The sequence below is a fragment of the Ursus arctos genome, unplaced genomic scaffold, assembly GCF_023065955.2.
Source record: "Ursus arctos isolate Adak ecotype North America unplaced genomic scaffold, UrsArc2.0 scaffold_27, whole genome shotgun sequence".
NCBI lineage: Eukaryota > Metazoa > Chordata > Mammalia > Carnivora > Ursidae > Ursus > Ursus arctos.
This window is the reverse complement of record NW_026622952.1, coordinates 7,196,207-7,221,779: the sequence shown is the minus strand read 5'-3', so window position 1 is coordinate 7,221,779 and position 25,573 is coordinate 7,196,207. Positions and strand designations below refer to the sequence as shown.

The window sequence follows — 25,573 nt, the reverse complement described above, 5'->3', positions numbered from 1 at the left end:
CGTGAAGTGAAACCTTTATGTCAAACTCGGGCATCGCACATGCACAAAGGGCCCTCTAGTGGCCAAACTGAAAAGTTCTGCCTATTTAACATGGTTGATCCATTTGGTTATTCGCTGAAAAATGCTTTGTGGATTAAGGGCAGTCTACATTAAAAAACAACAGCAAAACAAACAAACAAAAAAACCCAAAACCTGAAATTGAATACCCACCATCTTTCATTCTTACAAATGTGTAGCCCAGATGAGTGGTCTGTGGTCACACATATGTTAAGAGAAGTACTCTCCCTGTGAAAGCGATTCCTTGTTGTCTGGTGTTAGTCCAAGTAGAGCCACTAAAAATTTTGCTTTCCTTCTAGAGCCAGATGAAATGGATGGATAGAGATAACAGGAGAGCGAGAACGTTTCTATATCTTTCACTTTTCCAAGATGGCTCAGTTACCCAACCTAGGAACTGAAGTGTCCCAAAGCTGCAGTGCCTACGTCACTGCACAGTTACTATAATATACATCCTAAATGTTATTTGAGATTTCTCCACGAACTACTGATCATAAACAATACCCGTTAAGAGAGCATTTATAAAGCAAATTACTTTAGTGGAATTCAGATTTCCATATGAAGATTTCACAGCATTCCACTCTCAGGCCCTGGAGAAAGGAAAGGGATGTTTTCCTAACCATTCCCACCCTTTCTGCCACTCCCTCTCCGCAGAGCTCTCCGCGCCATCCCAACCCCGGCAGTTGTTTATTGGGGGGGGGGGGGGAGTACATGAAAATGATGTAATTCGTGACTTTAAGATGGTTACCATGGCGACTATCAGGCATATTACGCTATCTGTAGGGTAAGAGGTTCTTTAATCTAGCCTTCAATGAGGATTTTCGGGGAGGTTAGCCCATAGCCCAGAGAGTGTAGACAGGCGGAAAAACCTCAGTCTTGCCCTCTCCCACAGCACAGACTCCACTTAAACTAAACGCAATAGAAAGGTCATTTAGCCGGTGGGAACCGGACCTTGGCTGCCTCCAGGGCTGCCACAGCGAAGGACGCCCTCCCTCCTCATAATCTGAGAGCTCATTGGTGGGTGGTGTCGTCACTCAGAGTGACATAACGGGCTAGGAAAGAGGTGGAGCCATAGAGACTTGGCCCCGGGCCCTTCTAGCTGGGGAGCTGGGGGAGGGGGTTTTGGGAAAGGGCTGGAGGACTGAGGCAGCCGTTCCGGGGAGCCGGCCGAGGAGGTAGAGGTGGGCGGGCCAAGTCCTCAGGTTATTTGGTGGATCTCGCCTGCCTTTCTTCCTCCGGAGCCCGCTCCCTCCGCATCCTGCTCTTCCCATCAGCGCTCAGGTTTCCCGACAGCTTCCAGTTCCTCACCGCACTCACCACAGCCCTTGACCTCGTGCCCCTGCCCGCCCCCCAACTTTGGAGCTCAACCTCCATTTCCCCTCCTTCCGTGCTTCGCTTCCTCTTTTCTCTTCCGTACCCTGCGCCGGGCTTCTCCTTGTCTTCCTTCCATAAACCTGGATCGCCAGCAAGGTTGTCTTCCCCGTGCCTGCACCATCCCCGCACCCAGACACAAAGAACCGCCCCCCCCAAAGACCCTGCTACCATAAACACAGTCCACCAACACACTACGTGCACAAAAGCCGCCCGCTGCGGAGGCCGACGGCGCGTTTTGCCCCTGTGTCGTCAAAGGCCAGAAGCAAAGGTAACCCGGGGAGCCTGCCCCCTCCCCCCCGCGTGTGGGCGTGGGCGGTGCGAAGGCGCAGGCGGGGCTCCCGGCCGTCCCCGCCTAGGAAGTGGTTCCCCGCAGCCCCGGGAGCCAGCGTCCGGGGGCCAGAAAGCAGGTTAACCGCCCGATCGGGTGTGGCATGCCTCCGGCAGGAGACCACCCCCCTTAGCCTGCGTTTAGATGTTCCGAAGTCGTCTTTGAACTCCTGTTCAAAATGTCAGCTCTGTGGTTGAGGTTTCCGTCCAGGAGAACACCCTGGTCTACGCCTTTTCCAGCTGCAGGAGAGCAGAGTTGACGCCAAGAGATACTACCAAAACACCTTGCTGCTTTTGGCTGAAAAGGACCACAGGATGGAGAAAGGTTTTGATAAAACTTGTTTAAAGGTAGCTCAGTTTGGACTCTTTGGAGAATCACCAGTACGGGAAACCGATTTACCTCCACTTGAATTATTAGTAGGTACCATGTATATATCTTCACTGCTACATTAATGTGGTTAGTAAGTACTTTCTTTTTTTTAAGTAGGCTCTGTGCCCAACGTGGGGCTTGAATTCATGACCCTGATGTCAAGACTCGTATTCTCTACCGACTGAGCCAGCTAGGCACCCCTACTTTCAGTCTTTAAAGTGTGGGGCAACTTGGCCAAGTATGGGGAAAAGCTAACTGAAACAAATCCAGGATATTTTATTCTACTTGTATTTTTAGGCTACAAGTGAGTGTGTATTGCTTAGCTTCTCAAATACCTGGCAATCATTCAAGTAGGTTACTAGGTGTTATTGACCAGAAATAAAAAAGTCTTTGAAGACCATATCACCATCATGAGCACCATGACGTTAGAGATCATTTCTTTGTTGGGATCTCAAAGTACCATCCTCAAATCCAAGCTGAGAAAACATTCATGATTTTTGAAAATGATCCTGAGAGAGATTTTACACCTTGAACGGAATATGGAAATTTTCTACCCTTGCAATAGTAAACACTGAAATCCTGGTATCTTTATAATTGATGTGTTTTTTAAGATACTAAATTGTTTACTTAATCCTTCTGTCTAGGTTCCTATGTTGACTAGTTGAGACAAATATAAGTATGGCCTTCTACAGTTATAAAACAGTCTTAGCTATTGCCCGAACAAGGTAAGCCATGGAATTGCCTCTTCCCCTGCAATATTTATATGAACTTTCTTCTAGTTGAAAAAAATATATGTAAAAGGATAGGCTTGTTCCACAACAAATGAAAGCTTTGTTGGCTTTAACTATACTGGTTTTTAAGAAACTGACATTTTATTGTATTTAAACTTACCCTGATTTTTTATATGCCTTAGAACTCAGGCTGAGTAATTTTTAGATGGCACAGGTATGAGAGAAGATGTAATGGTTTTAGAGTGACACCTCTGTAATTGATGAATGTTACATGGGGCCCTTAGATAGAAAAAGGAGTAAAATGGCTGGCAAACAAGCCAGTCCTAGGGCATATACCTGCCCTCGTAGGGTCTGTTACCACTTATTTATTCCAAAGAATATTCACTGAGAACTTACTCTGGGCCAGATACATTGTGCATTTTCCCTTTTGGCCCTTCAAAAAGGGTTTTATCTTGGCGTGCTTCAAAAACAGCCTGAAAGAATGGAAAAGTCATCTCTTTGCCAGAAGAAATGTCTTTGCCAGGAACTTTCTTTGCCTAGATGGGTCTTATTTTTATTTTCAAACAATCTGATGTGCTAATTTAACTGAAGACTGTGAGCTGTTACAAAACCAGAATATAGAGATCCCTGGCTGGGGTGCCCAATTCTAATTCTTATTGCTAACGTTCTTGAGGAATTGTAGGTGAAGGGCATTTGGGCTGTAAATGCCTCTCATTTGAGGGAGTCCATGGGATCACACAGACAAAGCAGTATTATGTGATCGGTTAATCCCCACAGAGGCCATGAAGTGTTTGTTCAAGCAATATTTCTCTCATCAGCAGAGTAACCAAAGACACAAGCGTTCCACCTGTTTTATGATAGTAAAGACAACACTTTCAAACACAACCCCTGGTGCAGAAATGTTTGCTGTTAGATTTTTAAATTAATAGTTGCAGACTTTTGTGCTCACGTCAGCAGCACATATACTAAAATTGAGACAATACTGAGAAGATTAGCATGGCCCCTGCGCAGGAATAGTTGCAGAGTTTCTAACTTGTAACAGGAGCAATTATTTTTAGGAATTAACTTACTAGTATTTCTCATAGAGCCTATCATTCAACTGTAAAGCACGCTGTTCTTCAACTGGGGTAAAAAGTTATATTTCATTCATTTGTGGATATCATTGGCTTTTAAAATATAGGCTTTAAAACCGTTGTTTTATTTTAACCAGATAAAATATTTATTTCTTTAGTTTGTAAGTTTGTAATGGTATGTGCTCAACTCAGAGGATGTTGCTCTTTATTCCAGATTCCCTAGCTATTTTGTGCATCCTACGAGCTCTTCTTATTACCCATCATTTGCATTTCTTCACTTGCCAGATTCCCATTTAAATAAAACATACACGAAGCACTGTGTAAGCAAGAAGTACTCCTATCCTAATCAGTCAGGCAATAAAGTACTGCACTTACGAACTAGAATAATACAGAAGATACACACATCAACTTGCTGGTTACAAGAGGCCCCTGGTAAACCTCAGCTGGAGCAAACCCCAAAAAAGCCCCAGGTGACAAGCCCTCAGCCCACAAAAGGAACTGGCACAAAGATCAAGGAAGAAAAGCGATCTTATAGACAAAGAATTATGGATGAACTTAAATATTATTACAATGGATTCTCCTTGCTATGGATTGACACCAAAGTTGCTGCCAGAATGGTTTGGAGGCTGTTGCATGGACAGGTGCTGACCAGGCGAGAGAGACGAAGGGTAGGCAAGAATCATATTTGAGAAAGAAAATGTAAAGTTAAAATGAACTGTTTGGGAACCAAGTTTTAAACTCACCTGAGAATTAATCCTAAAAATCCCAAAGTAGGAATAGTAACTGATGGCAAGAACCAGAGTTTCTTATGGAGTTTATTTGTCTGAAAGTGACTTACTGCACAACTTTAGGCAAGATTCTTGAGATTTGTGCATATTTGCCTGTAAAATGGTGGTAATTGTGTTTTCTAATTTCCCCCAAGGAGCTGAGAAGCTTCAGGTTTGATCTGTGCACCTGAAATAGAAATTACTGTTCATATATTAAGTATATGCCTTTGAAAAATCAGCTTTTCGCAGACACTGTGCTATTGAAGTACAGACCGTAACGTAGGTGAGAGCTAACAATAGATGATGCCAGCGATATGTTTTGATTGTCATAGATTTCCTTGAAGGTATCCCATAGATATTACTTCAGAGTGATGGTATAAAGAGGAAAACCCAACCTTTCCATTTTATAAACAGTTGCAGAAAATCTGTCTAGCGTTTTTAACACTTTCAAGACCAAGGCAGGATTTTTGGTTTTGTATTTTTGTTTTGGACATGTCCTAAAATAATGGATACTGCATATGCATTTAATTCTCTAGCTCTTGAGGACTTGTGCTGATTTCTTCCGCCTGGTTCCGTTTATGGTGTTCATAATTGTACCCTTCATGGAATTCTTACTACCAGCATTTCTGAAATTCTTCCCAGAGATGCTGCCATCAACTTTTGAAAGTGAATCCAAAAAGGTATGTAGGATCTTTTAAATTAAAAAAAAAAAAAAAAAAAAAAAAAAAAACAAAACAAAACTAATGGGCTCTATTCTTTAGTTTTTAAGTTTATAGAAAAATTGAGCAGAAAGTATAGAGGGTCCCCAGAGACTCCCCCAATTTCCCTTTTTATTAATGTCTTGCATTTGTGTGATCTATTTGTTACAATTGAAGAACCAATATCTAGATATTATTAATTAAATCTCATGCTTTACATTAGGCTTCACTTTTTGTGTTGTACTGTTCTGTGGGTTTTGAAAAATGCATAATGTCATGGCATCTACCATCCCACCATCAACAGAATAGTTTGACTGCCCTAAAAATGCCCTGTGTATCATCTGTTGTTCCTCCTACCTCCCCCAACCAATGGCAACCACTGATCTTTTCATTGTCTCCATAGTTTTGCCTTTTCCAGAATGTCATATAGTTGCTATCATACATGTGTAGTCCTTTCATGGATCATTTCTTTCTGTCACTGCATAATATCTCATTGTATGGATGCACCACGGGTTGTTTATCTATTCGCCTGTTGAAGGATTATTGTGGTTGATTCCAGTTTTTGGCAATTATGAATAAAGCTGCTATAAATATCTGTGTGCAGGGTTTTTTTTTTAATGAACATATGCTTTCAACTCATTTGGATTCCTAAATACATCAGAAAACAATTACTGGATCATATGGTAAGACTGTGTTTAGTTTTGCAAAAAAATAACTGTCTTCCGAAGTCTCTGTACCATTTTTCGTTCCCACCAGCAATGAGAGTTCCCGTAGCTCTGTATCTTCTTTTTTTTTTTTTTTTTAAAGATCTTATTTACTACAGAGAGAGAGAGACAGCAAGAGAGGGAACACAAGCAGGGGGAGTGGGAGAGGAAGAAGCAGGCCCCCAGCGGAGGAGCCTGATGCTGGGCTCGATCCCAGACCGCTGGGATCACGCCCTGAGCCGAAGGCAGACGCTTAATGACAGAGCCACCCAGGCGCCGCCATAGCTCTGTATCTTCGTCAGCATTTAGTGTTGTCAGTGCTTTGAATACCGGCCCTTCTAATAGGTGTGAAGTGATATCTCGTTGGTATTTTAGTTTGCAATTCTGTGATGATGTATCATATCGAGCATCTTTTCATATGCTTATTTGCCACCTGTATATCTTCTTTGGGGATGTATCTGTCTTTTGCCCACTTTTTAATAGAGTTGTTCATTTTCTAATTGTTGAGTTTTAGGAGTTCGTAGTATATTTGAATGCAAGTCCTTTAGCAGATATGTGTCTTGCAAATATTTTCTCCCAGCCTGTGGTTCGTCCGTTCTCTTAACTGTCTTTCACAGAGCTCATGTTTTTGATTTTGTAATGAAATTCAGGTTATCAGTATATATATATATAATTTTTTTTTTTTTTTTTTTTGGATCGTGCTTTCGGTGTTGTATCTAAAAACTCAGTGCCAAATTCAAGGTCACCTAGGTTTTCTCCTACGTTTTCTTTTTCTTTTCCTTTTTTTAATTTTAAGTAGGCTCCACACCCAACATGTGGCTTGAACTAACGACCCTGAGATCAAGAGTCCCATGCTGTACTGACTGAGCCACCCAGGTGCCCCTCCTACATTTCCTTCTAGAAGTTTTATAGTTCTGAGTTTTAAATTCAAGTCTGTGATCCATTTTGAGTGAATTTTGGTGAGAGGTGGGACATCAGGGTTAAGATTCATTTTTTTCTTTTTTGCATGTGGACACCAAGTCTTCCTAGCATCATTTGTTGAAAAAAACGATCCCCTTTTCATTGCATTTTAACTTGCTTTTAACCACTAAAAAACAAAAATCGACTGTTATTGCAGTGACTAGTTGAACAGTGGGCATGATTTAGCCAGACAGACCCTTTCCTGCTTGAGAGTAGTCCTAGAGAGGAGGGGCCCTCATCGGATGGTCACTGTGAAGGTGGCGGGCTGGAAAAACGCAGGTGGCCCCTTCGTTCTTTCCGTTCTGAGCCACTCTACTGGGCAGAGGTGTGAAGGCTCGAACACGTGGTGGGAGGACGGACAGGACAACTTTTAAATCGAATTGGGAAATGTTTCATAGAAGAGGTAACTATGCAACCGAGACATGAAGAGTGGTAGAATTTTGCTGCAGCGTTTGAAAGGCTTTCTGGAGAGAAAGAGGAGCACTTAAAATGGCTTAATTGTGTGAAAGGGTATGACGTAATCTGAGACACTGAGTGCTGCTTTGTGGCTGGAGCAGGGAATACAAGGCGATCAATGGTGGAAGATGAGACAAAAGTGATATGTTGGGGTCAGGTTGGAAAGCGCCCACCACTCTAAGGAATTTAGACTTTGCCTTTGACCACGGCGAAAAATGAAACGTAAATTTAAGCAGAGGGTGGGTAACACGATTAGATCCGTATTTCAGAAAAAAATGATTTTGCTGGGTAAAAGGATTGAAGAGGGCAGAGCCAAAGGAGGGAAATCGGCTGGCATGCTATTGCAGTAGTGCAGGAGAGAGGATGAAAGTAAGAAAGTGGCGTTAGGAATAAAAACTTGAGGATACATTAGAGATACATGTAAGACATAGAATCATATTGCAATATTTGACTGGCAGTGGTTTAGTTTACTTACATTGAAGGTCATCAGTACCTAGAATTCATACCAGGGGATTCCAAGGAATGTGTTCGTGAGTGCAGGAAGATGGGGGAAGAGGAGGTGATTTATCTAAAGATTCCTCTTTCCTCAACACTGCTCATTCCCCAGTCTTAATACATACTCATCATGGCCACAGTTTTAGAAAATACATTCTCTCTCTTTCTTTCCATGGACTGAAGCAATTGAGAAAATGAAAGAGAGAGAGGTGGTGGTGGAGGGGAGGAGGATATGAGAGAGGGCGTGGGAAGAGGCAGGACTTTCTATTTACATCCCATCAGAGCACCCAGGCATTTCTCTTTTGTAGGACTTATCTGTTATACTTCAATTTGTGAAATTACTGGATTATCATTCGTCACTCATATTTGTCTTTCCCATTAGACCAGAGGTCCAGTGAGGGCGGGAATTCTTACCTGTTTTTGCTCATTTTATCCCCAGCAAGGTAAATGCTCAGTAAATAAATGAGTAGCTGGTGGCTATGGATGTAGGAAATGGATGGTATTGCCACTGCTGTTGTGTGATTTTTTTTTGGTGGAGTCTTTTAAGATCTTTCATGAGATTCATGATTCATTAGAATCTCGTGGGCAACTTAAAAAAGTATAGAGAATCCTATTCCTCTCCATTCCCCTGGGTCCTGACCATGGTTATTTTTTTAAAGATTTATTTATCTATTTTAGAGAGAGAGAGAGTGAGTGAGGCGTGAGCGGGAGGGACAGAGGGAGAGGGAGAGAGAATCCCCAGCAGACTCTGCACAGAGCATGGAGCCTGAGGCAGGGCTCAATCTCATGACCATGAGATCACAACCTGAGCCAAAACCAGGAGTTGGATGCTTAACCAACTGTGCCACCCAGGCGCCCCAACCGTGGTTATCTTGCAAATACTACCACACTGCATTTCTGATAATGCATGAGGATTTGGAAGTACTCGTTCACATCGTGTCTCAAGAGTATACATTTAGGGGCACCTGTCTGGCTCGGTCAGTAGAGCCTGCAATTCGTAATCTTGGGGCTGTGAGTTGAAGTGCCACCTCGGGAGTAGAGATTGCTAAAACAAATAATAAAAGAAATGTACATTAAATTCTCTTTTGTGTAGTGCTTTGTTCATATCTGTTACAACACTGAGTCGGTGTATTACAGTTAATTGTATCTGTTGTGTACTGAAGCTACGTGCTACTCTAGCAGAGAGTTGATTTCCTAGTTTTCTTTGTTTGTGGCCCACACAAAATCTCGGACCACTCTGGGACCAGGGGCTGGCTCAACCAGCAGCCTAGATGGTTGTTTTTTGTTTTTTGTTTTATATTTTATTTATCTATTTGAGATGGGGGGGGGGCACAAGCAGGGAGGAGAGGGAGAGGGAGAAGCAGACTCCCCGCCGAGCAGGAAGCCCGACACGGGGCTTGATCCCAGGGCCCTGAGATCAAGACCTGAGCCAAAGGCAGATGCTTAGTGGACTGAGCCACGCAGGTGCCCCTCTTAGATGGTTTATACCAGGCTAAGAGATAGTATCTCATTCTAAATAATGACAAAGCCTTTCATTGAGGGGACATTTTGGATCTATCAAATATTTATGGTTATTGTATTAGTAAGAAATAAAAGGTAAGCTTAAGAAGTCAAGTTGCAAATAGAGGCTGCTTTTTATTCTCGTGCTCACAAAACCCATTTAACTAGGTCTGAAAAGAATAGTAACATGCAAAACAGGAATGAACAATAAACAAGGTGACAGTTCTTTTCCTCTCATCTTTATCTGTGAAGCTGTAATCATGAAGGATTGATTAACTTTCTCCTCTTCTATTATTAAGGAGGAAAAACAGAAAAAGAAAATGGCTGCAAAGTTGGAACTAGCAAAATTTCTTCAAGAAACGATTACAGAAATGGCAAGAAGGAACAGGGCCAAGCTGGGAGACGCCTCCATGCAGTTCTCATCCTATGTCAAACAGGTGTCAGTCTCTTGTGTCACACCAAACACCTCCTAGGCTGGCAGTGTATATGAAAAATTCATGTCATCGTGGCTCTTCCAAATTGTTCACAGCCTCTCTGACTTTGCGAATATCTGTCATACACCTCCACTATTGCAAACATTTATGGTAGTTTACAGAAAAACCTATGTTAAAGCAGTTGTATATTGAAGATGTTGATACCTTCTTGGAAAGAACTGTAGATTTAGAGTCAAACTTTTGAACTACTCCTGATTTTTTCGGTTGATTTAAGCTGACTTGGACAGATTTCTTTATGCCTCTTGGTACCCAGGGCCCACTTCCAGACCTAAGATAGCGTCTGTGAACATGCTTTGATGTGTCTTTCAAATAGTTTACAGGGGAGGTTGAATTAAGAAATACATTTTATAATTTTTAAAAAGATTTATTTATTTATTCTGGAGAGGGAGACAGTGTAGGTGAGTGGGGGGAGGGGCAGAGGGAGAGGGAGAGAGAAAATCTCAAGCAGACTCCCCTGTGAGCGTGGAGGCCAACGTGGGGGTCCATCCCGTGACCCATGAGATCATGACCTGAGCCGAATGTTCCACCGACTGAGCCACCCACAGCCCTGTGAAATGCATTTTAATTCCCCTCTTTTTCCCACTCCCTAGGTACAGACAGGCCACAAGCCCAGCACGAAGGAAATCGTCCGCTTTTCCAAGCTATTTGAAGATCAGCTAACCCTGGAGCACCTCGACCGACCTCAGCTGGTTGCCCTCTGCAAGCTTCTGGAGCTGCAGTCCTTCGGAACCAACAATTTGCTCCGCTTTCAACTTCTGATGAAACTCAAGTCTATAAAAGCGGACGATGAAGTAAGAGCTGAACTGTGGCCGTGGGGAATTATCTGGGCTTGGGACATCCCGTAGGGCGGCTTTGCGATGGAGTGCGGTATCTTCTGCTAGATCTGCCCGTGAGTGGACCAGTTCTGGCAAACCATTGAGTACTCTAAACAATCATTACCATGACAATCTGAACCCAGATTACTCATTTTAGGAGTTGTTTGTCGCACTCTGACGCATTTTCTGGAGAATGCCCTCAGAAGCAGTTAGTGATTTAGTAATCTACATCAGTTAGGACCCACGAGGGAGGAACAGCAGCCTGGGAGGTTCCTGAGTCTTCCATGGCTAAGGACAGTGCTCTACCCTCACACCACAGCTCCCCTTCCTCAGAGCTGATGCCAAAGTAAAGATTCTGCTGGGTGAGTTGGCCTGATAAGAAGGGGTGGCAAGGCGTAATGCAGAGGAGAGCAGAGCCTAGACATCTGATGGAGGAAAGGCACCATAACTACCAATTAGACTCTTTAAAAAGTGGAAAGAATGTTTCTTGAATCAGAATCAGCTGCTTTCAAGCGTTCTGCCTGAGGGAGCGAGATTCCCAGAACCGAGAAAGCACGACCCCTGCGGCCTCATTTAGATTTCAGCTGTTGCTTTCAGAATTTTGGACTAAACAATACTGGTCCCAGAAGTACCGTAGTTTTGGGTCACACCAAACAGAAACCGTGTTATGTATCCAGCAAGTTTTGTGGACCAGAGTTAGGGCCATTCCCTGGATGGAGGTAGGGGGATGGTAAGAGAAGAGCGATACTGGGACATCCGGCAAATGGTACACTGAAAGCTTTTCAAGTGGAATCTTTTCTGATGAACCCTAAAGCTGCCATAAAGGAGAAGTGCACATCAAGAGGGGAGAGGATGACTTTGGTGACAAAGCGTTGGGGAGGAGTTACGTGACTATTTCTGATATTATTCATACCGGTTGGCAGGATTCCCCTCATTTTCAGCTGCTGCGCCTTTAGTCAGCAAGAGGACAGTCTGATGTGAAAGCATCAGATCTGGGGTTTCCCCTGATGTGTTGGGATTTAGGATTTGGTAAAATTGGAACCAAAGATCCAATACCATTCCTTACGTTGCTTTCAGGTAATTGCCAAAGAAGGGGTGAGTGCTTTGAGCGTGTCAGAACTCCAAGCTGCCTGCAGGGCCCGAGGGATGAGATCCCTGGGTCTCACTGAGGAACAACTGAGACAGCAGCTCACAGAGGCAAGTCGCAGCTCTCCTGGGCCCTTCTCACTAGCACTCTGTCCCCTGCGATTTGTAGACCTCACCCTGTGATTTCTACTTTGCAGGCGAGCTGTCCCACCCAATTTGCCGCCTTTAATTGAGCAGTGGGAACACTGAAGAAGCTAGATTTCTTTTTGATGGAGACAGGGTACTCTATTAGTTTTCTTTCTTTCTTTTTTTAATTTAAATTTCACTTAATTGACATACACTGCAATATTCGTTTCTGGACTAGAATTCAGTGATTCGTCATTTACGTACAATACCCAGGACTCGTCACAACAAGGGCCCTCCTCATACCCATCCCCCATCTAGCCCATCCCCCATCCCACCTCCCTCCCTCAACCCTCAGTTTGTTCTCTATCCTTAAGAGTCTCTTCTGGTTTGTTTCCCTCTCTCCTATTTCCCCCCCATTCCCACATGTTCATCCGTTTTCTTTGTTAAATTCCACATGAGTGAGATCATAGGGTATATGTCTTTTTCTGACTTATTTCACTTAGCGTAATACCCTCCAGTTCCATCCACGTCATTGCAAATGGCAAGATTTCATTCCTTTTGATAACTGAGTAATATTCCATTATATATATATACACACACACACCACATCTTCTTCATCGAATCATTAGTTGTTGGACACTTGGGCTCTTTCCATACTTCGGCTATTGTTGATAATGCCACCATAAACATCAGGGTGCATGTACCCCTTCGAATCTATTGCTGCGTAAAAAACCACCACAAACTTAGAGGCTGAAAACAGCACCCGTTTATTAGCTTACAAGTTCTGTCAGTCAGAAGGGCAGGCTGTGTTTTTTCTGGAGGCTCTGGGGGAAGACTCTACTTCCAGGCTCATTCAGTTTGTTGGCTGAATTTAGTTTCTTGCAGCTGTAGGACTGAGGTCCCATTTCCTCATTAGCCGGCAGCCCCAGGCTGCCCAGCCCTGCAGGCCCCCTGCATTCCTTACCTCTAGGCCCCGTCCATCTGCAAAGCCAGCAATGGAGAGCTCAGTACTAGCGCCCCCATAGGCTTCACATCTCAGACTTCCCCTTTTTGACCTCTAGCTCCAGAGTTAAAGGCCTCACGGGATGAGGAGAGACCTACTCAGATAACTTCCTGCTTTCCGATCTACTGACTTAGGATCCTAATTATTTCTGCAAAATCCCTCATGGCAGCACCTAGATTCGTGTTTGAATAACTGGGAGGAGGTGTGGGTACACCCGGGACTAGGAATCTTGGGACCACCTTAGAATTTTGCATACTCCAGGTAGTTTAAGGGCCCGGGCAAAATCTCGAATCCAAGGCCGGTCATGTGTGAGTCCATCTGGAGGTCTAAGCCTTGCCTGAGGGCTCTCCTGGGACTACTTTCCAGTTAGTACCCCAAGCCAATATAAAGTGTTAGCTTTGGCAACAGATGTTTAATATTTTCCCACTAACAACATATTTTAACTAAGAGCATCAATGTTGTCTTTTTTTCCCCCCAAGATTTATTTATTTTAGAGAACGCATGCACACACACATTGGGGGAGGGGCAGAGGGAGAGAATTTTAAGCAAACTCCCCACTGAGAGTGGAGCTAGATGTGGGGCTCAGGGCGGAGCTCCATCCCACAACCGTGAGATCATGACCTGAGCCAAAACCGAGAGTTGGACGCTTGACCAACTGAGCCACAGGCGCCCCACAGCATCGATGTTTTCGAAGAAAGCAGTAACTCCTATTACAATTCCCATTCCTGTAACCGTAAGAAATGCTATTAAGTGTGCCCAAATTATTTTGGAATAGGAGCTGCTGTCGTGACTTTGAAACCATGTCCGGTGGCTATTTCCTTTTACATGTTCGACCTGCTCTGGCTGGAAGACGAACATATTGTAGAGAAAGGTTCTTAAAATCATTTATTTCTTGAACATAGAGTGTTAAGTGGGTTCATGCTGTCAAACAGCTTTCTTGAAAGAGTGTATCATTTTTCCCAGAAAGGAGTGAGGATACTCATCTCACAATATGATACTCAGACTATGTATTATTATGAAACATCTTAACTTCATAATAAGATAAATTAGGGGTGCCAGGGTAGCTCAGTTGGTTAAGTGACTGCCTTTGGCTTGAATCATGATCCCAGGGTCCTGGGATCGAGCCCCGCGTCAGGCTCCTTGCTCAGCGGGGAGCCTGCTTCTCCCTCTCCCTCTGCCTGCTTCTCTGCTTGCTTGTGCTCTCTCTCTGTCCGTCAAATAAATAAATAAAATCTTAAAAAAAATTAAAACTATGAGATATCACATTCACCTGTTATGTTGGCAAAGATCCATTTGATGGTGGTGTTGAGGGTTGGGGAAAGCGGCACTCATGCATTGCTGATAAAAACCTCTGCAGAATCTTTCAAAATTTAAAAATGCATTTACTTTCACCTAGAAATTTCACTCGTGCAATTTGATATATCTATAAGGTTATCCATTGTAGTATCATTTATAATAGCAAAAGATGGGAAACAGCCTGAAGTTCATAAATAGGAGAATAATCAAATTATGGCATTTCCGTGCAACAATGGAATCCTTTACAGACGGTTAAAAAGGAGGCAGCTCTACAGCTACGGATATGGATCAATCTCCAAGATATTTCAGTGAAAAAAAGCAAAGGACAGAACACTGTGTATATATCACCTTTTATGTGAAAATGAAAAACACATAAATGTGTGTCTGTAGATGCACAGGATATCTCTGAAGATTATATAAGGAGCTGCTAACAGTGGTGGTTTTTAGGGAGGGAAACAGGGTAGTTAAAGGATAGGTGTAGAAGGCGGGTTTATTGTTATTGATTATATTTTATTGACTTTTTGAATTTTGTCTCTTGTGCATGTATCATCTATCTATCTATCTATCTATCTATCTATCTATCTATCTATCAATCAATCAATGTATCTGATTTTTAAAAGGTTGGCCAGTTTGGTACTTGAAAATTACATCTCATCCTCATTTTACTGTTTACTTCCTTGGTTATGAGTGAGGCTTATTTATTCTTTCCCCTTATCTGCTCTGTGTCGAAGAGAGATACTTAGCTACTTTGAGCCTCAGTCGGTTTGAGAGTTGACTGGAACATTTCCTCCCAACTCAAGAGGGTCCCACTGTCGTGAGGGGGCTGCAGAGTACAGACGCTGGTGCCAAAGCCAGGAGACTGGCGTTCTCATCCTTGTCCTGCCGCTGGTTCCCACCCGGGGCCTGGGGAGGCTGTGAAACCGGGGAAGCAGTCGGAGATTGTGGGTCGTTCCAGTTCTGACATGCTGGGATTCTGTCCCGTTTTATTCTCCTCTCATTCTCCAGTGGCAGGACCTCCACCTGAAGGAGAACGTCCCTCCTTCTCTGTTGCTTCTGTCGAGAACCTTCTACCTGATCGATGTGAAGCCAAAGCCGATTGAGATACCACTAAGTGGGGAGGTGAGTACCCGGGATCTGGATTTCTGTAACTGGGGCCTCTCCACAAATGTCTTATTTCCTCTCGCAGTTAGGATAAACATTTCTTTTGGAATATCTTTTGGCATTTGGTCCAACGGGCTTTAAAATCTTTTAAAAATTCCCAACCCCCCCCCCCCCTGGAATTGCTAAAACTAACTTTAGCTATGGGGCTCTGTCTTTATCCCAGCTCGATTTAGGAATCCAGTTTATTCTTTCTCCTTAACTGTCTAGTGTTCATTAGCTGACTGTGGTGGCTTTTTCACCACTCTAGCTCTTCTGAGACTGAATCGTTCCTCTTCTCTCATGTCTATTTTATTTGTTTAGATTACCATTAATTTTGAAGCGGTGAAAGGCCAATCTAGAATGTAAACTTTTTTGTCTTCTTTCCACTCATTTCCTTCATCATTTTTTGTTGTCTTTAATTCGGCAGCTTTTTTCCCCCCTCTGGCATTTTACCAAAAACCCAGGATTGGCCCGATCATACAGCACCTTGCTCTGGTTAGATGGGGCCTCTCGCTTCTCTGCCTCGTGGCTTCGTGTCTAAGTCACAATCTGCCTGTGTGAGAAAGGAGAGACCATTGTGGAAGATGCTGCACCTGTGGTTGAGTGGATCAAACCAAGTTCTCTGGGGTGGGGACCCATCCTTTTTAACTTAGTTTTGCTAGTGATTCCTTGGACAAGCTAAGGGAAACAAGATGAAGTCCAGCACGAAAAATGTACTTTAGGGAACATCTGCTTGCTTCGCCTTTCCATATCTCCAGAGACTAATCTGATTTGGGCTTTGTCCAGGAAGGATTCTAGGGAAAGTAGGAGCAATTTTGGAACCCAGGCCATCTTTTAAAAGGCAGCCTACCTGGTTCTTACTCTGTATTTGGTCTTTAAGACAGACCGAATTTGTCATTCTTAGACTGCTCTCAGGAGCAAGGAAATCTTGGAATAGTACCATATCTCAAAGCTAAATTTGTGTTCTCAGAATTATTCTAGAGGGGCAAAAGCACTTTAGACAGATGTTGCTTTCTGGAATGTTGGAGAAAGACCTAGAAATTAAGGACAAAAGGACAAGCTCCTAGGCATTTTATTGGTTGCTTTTTTAAAAAAAAAAATCCATGTTTTTATTTTTTAAAAAATTTTTTAAAAGATTTTATTTATTTATTAGACAGAGAGAGAGACAGCCAGCGAGAGAGGGAACACAAGCAGGGGGAGTGGGAGAGGAAGAAGCAGGCTCATAGCAGAGGAGCCTGATGTGGGGCTCGATCCCAGAACGCCGGGATCACGCTCTGAGCCGAAGGCAGACGCTTAACGACTGAGCCACCCAGGTGCCCCAGAAATCCATGTTTTTAAACTTCTGTTGTCCATATATACAAAATGAGAATAAGTAGCATGCTAGGTTCTATAAAGACTTTAGAGACATCAAGTTAAATATACTATAATTTAGGATATATGTAGCTCTTTTCCCTCCCAAATACACAAAGCAATTACTTATTTCCAAAGAGCAGTGACATATTTACTTTTCCAATCTAATTATAATTCTTGAAGATAGGTTAGCTAGTTATTCTAAGAATACCATGTCTTCCATTTTCCTCATGTTACAGGAACTTCTATTAAGCAGCACCTACCATTTTAATAAATCAGACAAACTTATCATTTAGTTAGACACCAAAAATGATAAAGATGTCAACTTTGAGTAAGTTCTATCAGTGCTATTAGAAGCTGATGAGTAATTGAGAAAAGGCAACATTTTTTTTTTTAAGACTGAAAACAGGACCAGAATTGGCAAATCAGTAGCTTGTTAATGACTGAGGACTTTTTTTTTTTTTTAAGTCATCTCTACACCCAACATGGGGCTCGAACTCACAACACTGAGAGTTGCACGCTCCACCAAGCCAGCCGAGCGCCCCGACCGAGGAGTTTTAATGCTAGAATCTCATTGGAGTGCAGCTTCTGTATAGAGGGCACTCAAAACTCCAAGATAAATAATACTAAGTTGCTGCTTCAGGGACATATTTCAGACGTTCTCCTAAAGGGCAGAGTTGGAAGAAGTTAGGGATTTAGTGAGTGGCAAGCAAGTTGTGCTAGAAAGCACTAACTACTGGAAAAGTGCTTTCGAGTTGCAGGAATAGCAGAAAGCGGATTTTCATATAAAATACTCCTCTTCCTAGGCTCCAAAAACAGATATTCCTGTGGAATCACCAACTTCTCCTGAATCTAAAGAGACGCTGGTAGATTTGGCACCTCCACTGAAGGGAACTAAGGTTAGACTATTACTTTTCATTTGATTCATTAGGTTTAAAAATGAAAATAAGTTAATTTATCCATTTTTTACTCCCTGATTGAAACAATTTCGATACAGTGGTGTTCTGTAATCAGAACTATTTATTGTACTGTTAGATCTGTTTCTAAGAAAGGGCAACATTTGGCTCTATGTAATTAGGTTCCAGATTTAGCCTCTTGGATCCTGTGCGGGAAGATGTGGTTGTTCCAAGTTTCTGGTGGTCACGGCAGTGTGACTCTAGATCTAATATCCATTTGGTTTTAAATCAGTAACCCAACTCTCCATTCTGCTGTTTAAGGAGGAAGAATTTATACAGCTGCCGCCGGTTCCATCATCCCCCATAACACCGTCCACAGCTGTTCCGTTACCTAAAGGACCCATCACTTCTGCTAAAGAAGCTGTAAGTATCTGAAAAAAGAACACCTTTTGTCTCTAGTTATTTTTAAGGGCACCGAGAATCTAGAATTGTTACTATTGCAAAACCCCACACACTTCTTCCTGTCATCCAAACAGGAAGTTGTAGGCTGAACTTTCGTCGTCGTATAACCACTACGTTTTTAAAACTCAGTTATCCAAAAGCAAATACAAAACGAAACAAAACAACAAAAAAAAACCAAACACAAACACAAACACAGAAAAAACAACTTATCAACCAATGCAGTCGTGGAGGAGGCCTAAACATATGAAGTCTAGAAGCTAATTACAATATAGGCAGATTCTTATTTTCTTTTGTGCCAGATGGAAATAGTTCCCATATGTTGTGTATTTCACACAGGCTTCAGATGTCAGGAAATACTAGCAGGAAAGCAATTTAAATCTTAGGAGAAATGTATATAAATAAGAAATTACTTATCTATCCACTTTTCCTGTTTGGGTGAAAGAATTTGGGGCAAGGGCAGAAGCATGACACAAGTAAGTGGCGGGGGGGGGGTCATGGGAGAGTCCGACTGGCTCTACTGGCCCCCGCAGGGTGAAGAAGAGAGCCAGCCAACACGCAGACACCCAGGGTCCTTGCTTGCACGTGTTTTTTATTTTTATTATCGAGCTAAGTTGCAAACTTGGATTTGACTTTGTGGTCTGTCATTATGTAAGAGAATAGAAAAGGGACTCCTGCAGAACTTCCGCATCCCGTTGTGGGCAGTGCCTAAAGTCCTTGTTTTGTACCTAGACACTCCAGGCCAAATCACAAGAGACCCCGCAGAACAGCAAGGCGAGTTCAAAGGGAGCATAAGGACTACCCGAGGACGAAGCTCACTGTCGTCAGCTTCCTGCCCGCGGCGGCGTCGTCCAGGAGCGCCCAGCTAAGTCCATCTGTGTCTGGTTTAAGCGGAGGATCGGCCGTGTCGTCCGTGGGGCAGTCCCTTGAGGCCTTGTAACCATTCCAGATGACGTCAACAGCAAGACCAAGCTCAGACCATTTAGAAATATAATAGCAAAGCCAGCTTCCTCTGTACCATGACGTCATCCCACTAAACTGTGTGTGAAGCCCCCTCCCCATGTTATTTTTGAACAGCTTCCTGTTCGTTCGTGTGCATGTCCTTTAAGGGAGGAAATTTTTTTGCATAATGGAATCAGCTTGGCACCTTAGATTCCTTGAGTAAGAACTTGGAAACTCTGAAAGCACTGTGAGACCACCTAACTTTTTCAGTGATCCATCGGTAGGAACAGCGCCCTGGAAACAAAGCACCTTCATGGGGTGGAATGGATGGACTCCCCAGTAAGGCCTTTCTGGGTACGAGGAAGGAAAAGCTTTTTGGAGAAGAAAACGGGGAGTCCAACAGACTGGCGATCAGCAAGGCCTGGCCGCTGCTCTGCTGTTCGGAGCCCCCTCTGGGGCCTGCGGAGGCCGCGGGAATCTGGGAGGCCGCCACCACTCCAGCACATGTGGCTTTCATTAGGCACCATTTTGCCAGGAAACATAATTAAGGGTTTAGGACTTAACCATTTGTCTGTGCTGGGTGTAGGTTTTTCTGGTCTGTTTGTCTTTCACAAGCAAGACCATTTGTTAGTCACAGGGGTGGTTAAAGTCTGATATAATCCCTGCGCTACCCAGTAACGAGCATTATGTTCAGATCCTTATGCTCGGTGTTTTCAGGATGGTCAGTCCTGAAAAAACTTAACATAATACATTGCCACGCAGCTGACCAACAGCTTTCTTCCCTCGGGGAGTGCTTAGAAAGGACAGATAGTCTGGCTTGTGGGTGATGAAACTGATTCCCTTCGCTCGCTGTGAAACTGAAAGCAGTTAGATGGGGGTCCTTAAAACCAAGTGCAACTCCAGTCTCCCTCTCTGGGATCACCTCGGTGAGGACTGTCCTCGGCGCCTCCCGGCAAGGATCTGTACTTTACAGTGCTTTTTAAGCCTCCTGTCCACCGGAGGAAAAGCCCCACCGTGGCCTGCTCGCGAACGGCAGTTCCTCGAGAACGATGAATCCCTACTACGCAGCATTCGGTGGATCTCGCCATTGGCCTAGCAAGGTGATTAACAATAAATTTCCCCATTTTTTAAACGATGGGTGTTTATTTTAATTAGCTCACATTTCAAGTGTTGAATGTGGGCAAGGGGTTAGCTACTTAACTTGCTCGATCCTGTCTTAGCTGCATGATTCATAAGTACTGCTGGGCTGTTCTACAGTTCTGGGTTTCTCTACAAGGCAGAATGGGAATGGTTAGGGCAAGGAGCCCCTGGTCAGTTCTGGCCCCAGCTGTCCCTCACCCCCTTTCTACATCTAGGCCTCTGAGACACTGGACATACCCCTCTTCCCGTTCTTCGGTTAGTAGCTCAGAGAAGTCTGGGATGTTTCTTTGGTCTCATCACCTAGAGCTCTTGGCTGTTGGGCTCTCTAGGCTTGATAATCTAGCCCCGTGCTGACACCGAGCTAATGGTGCTCTGGGAAATGATCACCAACCAGCTCCAGCTGGGGGGACAGGGAGTGCCCTGATCTGTAGCATTTGACTTTGAGCTGCCACCAGGAGGTCACTGAAGAAGAGTCGGGACGAGGTGTGCACCATCAGGTCCGGCACACCAGCAACCCCAGCCCTCCCTGAGTGGCAAGAGACAAATCCACAGGTGGCATCATGTTTGTGTCACTTCTAGGCTCCAACACAAACATCTGGGGGGCAGTGTCGTACACGTGGCCCTGAATGCTCTTAGGTGCCAACCTGGAGAGAACTTGCCCCAGACTGAATCCTGCCGCCCTCCCGTCCCCCTGGCTCCCATCAGCCGAGGGAGTGGGGTGGAAGGCTACGCCAGCTTGCTGCAAAGCTTTCTCCTTCCCTGCCGCGCCTGTGCCTTTGCTGTGCGAGCTGCTAACCATCTCACTGGGTGTGATTTTAGGCGGCTTTTAAAACCAAACCTCCGTGGTGATGTCAGATTTGGCCCGCATCTCACACGCTGAGAATTTTGCTACAACACGGAGGTGTTGGTGGCGCTTGACATTTGTGGACCCGCATCCGTGCCACGTCGAATTCTGTACTTCAGTCACGATACCACTCACACTGGCGACATCAAAGAAATAACACGGTAATGCTAAAACCTAGGCTAAGGATCTCCCAGTCAGTGCAGTCGGTAAGGTCAGACTGACCGGGCTTGGAGGCAGATTGGTGATGTTGACGGAGATTTTGGCCTGCTGGCGCCTCCCAGTGGCGGCTGTCCGGCACAGCGGCTTCACTGTCTTTGAGACTGATTTCTTGCTTCATCTTCCTTACAGGAGGATCGATACAGTACATTAGTGGTGCCAGGGGACTGACGAGCCCCAGTCCATGGCAATTAGAAAAGGTGGAAAGGCGGTATTGATTAATGGTGTGATGATCCCAGGCCCTAATCTTTTAACCCTCCGGAAACCAGACAGATTCGGTGCCTTGACAGCACGACGTCTTCATTAGATAAACTGGATTCCTTTCCTCGGGAGACCCAATCTGGTTATCTAAGTAAAATGGCCATTTCATTTTCTCTCAGGTCAATTTTACTATCTTTTATTTGACAGCCAGCTCAGTCTCTGGGGAAATTTGTGGGTGATGGGAGTAGTAACAGCAAGGACATCACGGTTATAAGAACAGTGCCTTGTATTTCTCCAGCCCTTTCCTGAAGGCATGTAACGCCCTTTCTAGATCTTCCATCCACGCACACAACATGGCTTCCAGGGAGGGCTAAGGCAGAAATTATCACCAGTATTTTACAAGGAAAGACACGACTCTAAGGTCTCAAAGCAAATGATTTTAAGAGCAGAAATTCATTTCCTGGCTCTGTTCACCAAATTACGCCTTCTTTAAACACAAACACAAACTGTAATATGTTGACAGACGCTTATTTACAGAGACACACAAGGATAAGAGAGAACTTTACAACAGTGGCCAACACTGCAGCTGCCCCCAAAATAGCTAGCTCAGAAAGGAAACTTAAAGCAGCAATCCTGTTTGTTCTGCAGAAATGAAAGCGAACTGAATTTTCTTCTGTATTTCACGGTAACCCCGCAAAGAGTAAGCTTTAGGGGCAGGGGGCAGAGTACTAGCAGATTCGGTGCCGAGGTTCTGAGGAGCAGGGATGCGCGTGTTGAGTGCAGTGATCACCAGCAGGTGGCCGAGAAAGGAAATTTCCAAGCAGCCGAACACCAAACATTCAGAGAATTTGTCCCCTTTCCTGGGGGATGGGGCGGAGTTGGTACAGGAAGAACTACAGAAAGCCAAGATCTGCGATAGTCCCAACACATGAAGTCTGGTCACAGACACGGAAGAATGGTGTGGAGGGGCGGGGGAAGAAGCATGACCAGACTGAGCTGGGAGACATGAAGCAAGGGGCCCGAACGTCAGACTGATGATCTTAGATGACAAGTTTTCCCTCACATAGAAGCACAGACCAAACCACACCCACATAAAGGGGGAGATGCAGATCTGGTGTGAGTTTCTGCAGGCCCTTGGTCCCGTAATCCGTAGCTTTCCTCTTAAATCCCTGTAGCTCTACCCCTTGGCTACTCCCAGGTAGGCCCCCAGCTCCCCTTCGGACCCCACAACCCCACCAAACCCCGCCAGTTTCCTCTCAGGAAACAATCTGTGGTTGAGGGCGGTGGCGGGGCCCTGGTGCCTCGGGTGCACTGAGGTCCCTGCCCACTACACAGACGTCATCTCTTCTGGCCTTTCCAGAAAGCATCGGAGAGGCAGGAGGTCTGCCCTGGAGCTCTGGGTGCAGGACCGAGGGGAAGCGGTTAGGAGGGAGGTGCAGGGAGCTCGGGCGCCCTCGGGACAGACACAGCCCCAGGGCCCAGGAGGCTCGCTCCTTTCCGGCTGACGTTCTCTCCCTTGTCACACAGCCCGTATAAAAATGAAGCAGCAGCAATTTTTATTGAGGGACCTAAACTGAAAATAGGTTTAGAACATAATTTAAAAAAATAAAACAGCAAAAGTAGCAAAAAATATATGACCTTTTTAAAAACATTTTCTTTTTTTTTTCTTTTTTCTTTGTTTTTAATATATAGCAACTGATGCCTCCCAGCCACCAGGAGCATCTTACCCGATGGGTAAATCTCTGGTAACGACCCTTTTAAAAAGACATGTAAATATATACTCAGATTTATACACTTTGTGTTTTCTTCATAGCTATGTACAAAGCCCCCAGTGTGGGGCTGGGCCCCAGGGCCACGACACTGCTCCCAGCCTTTGCCTCCCCATCCTCTGGGACCAGGTATTTGGTCAGCAAAGCAAGTTAGTATCGGAATTAATAAGCCCCTGGCACCATCTCTCTGGAGCAGAGGCTGCGTGCGGCCGAGGCCCGGAGCTCTGGGCCTCCCCTCGCTACGGCTGCAGCCCCGAGGACGAGGCCCCGCCACCGGAGCTCAGGCTTACGTGAGGCGGACACCACCGACACCGAAGGCCCGGTCAGCTCTCCGGGCCTGCCGGCTCCGCTCCCGCCCCCCAGCCCTCGGGCAGCGCCAGGTGCCGGGGAGGGGTCTCGGTCCAACACGTGGGAGGGGACGAAGTGGCCACGAGCAAGTACCCGCCTCTCCGCTCCTGTCTCTCACAAGCAGGTTGTGAGGAGGAGAAGCAGCGGGAGGAGGGGAGGTGAACTCCGTGGGGTGAAGGCCTCAGGTAGGCAGCTGGCTCCTGCCAGCACGAAGGGGGCCAAGGGCAAGGCAGTGAGTCCCGCAGGGAGGGCTGGGGGTGAGGGTTACAGCGGATGCTGGAGTCTGGGCGGGGGGACGGGGTGCTAGTCAGCGTCGTTTGAGTCCGCCATTGGCAAGCTGGGCTGGGTGTCGGGGCAGGCAGGGCTCCTCGGGCAACGGCTCATGAGAGAAGACGGAATCCTCCCCCGAGGAGCAGGTAGAGCTCCGGGTGTCGGGGAAGCTCGGAGAGTACTGGTCCAGGGGCACGGACAGGTCCAGGTACTCCTGCGCAGGGAGAGACGCGAGATGCGGCACTCGGCTCCCCGCCGCGGCGCACGCACAGAGCCGCACGGCGGGGCCGGCGCCCGAGCGGCTAGGACAGGACAGCCTCACCTGGTTGGAGGTCAAGGCCACAATGCGGTCCAGGTCTTCCACCAGCTGCTTGAAGGTGGGTCTCTGAGAGGGTACCGCATGCCAGCAATCCCGCATCATCATGTACCTGGGACGGGGTTGTCGAGTCAGGGGCTGCTTTAGCCAGCACCCCTCTCTCGCTCCGTTCCTCCCCCAGGGCCTGGCTCAGGACCTCGGCCGTCTTCCCCTGCTTACAGCTCATTGGTGCAGTTACTGGGCTTGTCCATCCGATGACCCTCCTTCAGCAGCTTGAAAAGCTCCTCCACAGGCACGCCAGGATACGGGGAGCCTCCCAGAGTGAAGATTTCCCACAGGAGCACCCCAAAAGACCAGCTGTGGAGGAGCACAGCACCACTGGGTCCTCGGGGCACAGAGCGAGGCCGGCCTAGAATCCTTTCCATCTGCCCCCCCCAAGCGCGTCATCCTGACCACCCCCCCACCGCCCGGCACAGACTCTGAAGGGGAACACAAGGGCCAGTGCTGGAGCGCATACTGGCCTTTCGACCTCTACTGAGTGAGCACAGTAGGCAGACACATCCAGTGATTGGTTCTGTTCTCTCCAAGAGGGAAGGAGCCCCCCGTCAATCTAGAGGGGCCCGCGGGACTCTACCGTCCTGGAATTCTCTATCCCACGTGTCCCTGGCAATTGCTTCTTTCAAACTCACACGTCGCTCTGGTGGGTGTAGATCCGGTCGAACAGGGCCTCGGGGGCCATCCACTTCACAGGCAGCCGGCCCTGTAAGCAGCACGAGGGAGGTTGGGGGTAGCCCAGGCCCGGGCGGTGTGGGGACAAGCAGGGGGCACACACGGGACTGGATGTGGGGAAGAGGACACGTGCTCGGCTCGTCCCACCACACCGTTGCTCAAGCAGGACCACCTGGGCCAGGTCCCAGCCCGGAGACGGAAGTGGGACAAAAGCCTCATGGAGTGGCGTCCTGGGCGGGGACCCGCGCCCCGTTCTGTCCTCAGCACTTACGTTGGTTGTCTTTTTATAGTAGTCGATGTGGTGAATGTCCCGCGCGAGGCCGAAGTCCGCGATCTTCATCACGTTGTCCTCCGTCACCAGCACGTTCCTGGCGGCCAGGTCTCGGTGTATGCACTGCGGGGAGAGGAGGGGGACGCAGGTGAGGGGCCGCCGGCTGTCAGCCTGCTCCCGGGCCTCAGCTCCAGCGCTGGCGCCGCCACACAGCGTGCGGGCCTCCTCCCGCCCCACCACTACCCCGGGACCCTTCCAGGCTGCTGCTGGGACGTCCGTCTCTTCCACTTCGAAGCCAGCCACTGGAGCACCTCCAGCTCCAGGCCCCTGAATCACTGGAGCAAACTGTCTGC

The 25,573-nt window shown here is 46.1% G+C and overlaps 2 protein-coding genes and 1 pseudogene across 18 annotated transcripts in view; 2 read left to right on the top strand and 1 right to left on the bottom strand.

The window, feature by feature from the left end:
* Positions 1 to 1,755: 1,755 nt before the first annotated feature.
* LETM2 (leucine zipper and EF-hand containing transmembrane protein 2) lies at positions 1,756 to 23,307 on the top strand. 4 transcript variants are annotated; one of them, XR_006410518.3, is made up of 12 exons: positions 1,757 to 2,172; positions 2,770 to 2,850; positions 4,144 to 4,597; positions 5,233 to 5,376; positions 9,809 to 9,946; positions 10,594 to 10,794; positions 11,896 to 12,015; positions 15,335 to 15,448; positions 17,626 to 17,718; positions 18,037 to 18,138; positions 18,907 to 20,216; positions 21,076 to 23,307. XR_006410518.3 is itself a non-coding variant. In XM_048226367.2 (11 exons), exons 2-11 carry the CDS (start codon positions 2,804 to 2,806, stop codon positions 18,967 to 18,969), a joined length of 1,476 nt encoding a protein of 491 aa, XP_048082324.1. In that variant the 5' UTR covers positions 1,756 to 2,212; positions 2,770 to 2,803; the 3' UTR covers positions 18,970 to 20,248. The 4 variants fall into 4 exon arrangements, 3 of the variants coding, with proteins under 3 accessions (XP_048082324.1, XP_057159466.1, XP_026364108.1); XM_048226367.2 differs by lacking the exon at positions 21,076 to 23,307 and having other exon boundaries at positions 1,756 to 2,212; positions 18,907 to 20,248; XM_057303483.1 differs by lacking the exon at positions 21,076 to 23,307 and having other exon boundaries at positions 1,756 to 2,216; positions 18,907 to 20,248.
* LOC113262305 (U6 spliceosomal RNA) lies at positions 3,798 to 3,893 on the top strand (annotated as a pseudogene).
* Positions 16,576 to 25,573, bottom strand: part of FGFR1 (fibroblast growth factor receptor 1) — a 55,640-nt gene continuing 46,642 nt past the window's right edge. For all 14 annotated transcript variants that reach the window (XM_026508318.4, XM_057303478.1, XM_057303481.1 and 11 more), the window contains 5 exons: positions 25,221 to 25,343; positions 24,910 to 24,980; positions 24,440 to 24,577; positions 24,227 to 24,332; positions 16,576 to 24,118 (listed from right to left, as the gene is read on the bottom strand). In XM_026508318.4, the coding sequence (XP_026364103.1) occupies positions 23,942 to 24,118; positions 24,227 to 24,332; positions 24,440 to 24,577; positions 24,910 to 24,980; positions 25,221 to 25,343 (615 nt within the window). In that variant the 3' untranslated portion in view covers positions 16,576 to 23,941. The remainder of the gene's footprint in view (positions 24,119 to 24,226; positions 24,333 to 24,439; positions 24,578 to 24,909; positions 24,981 to 25,220; positions 25,344 to 25,573) is intronic.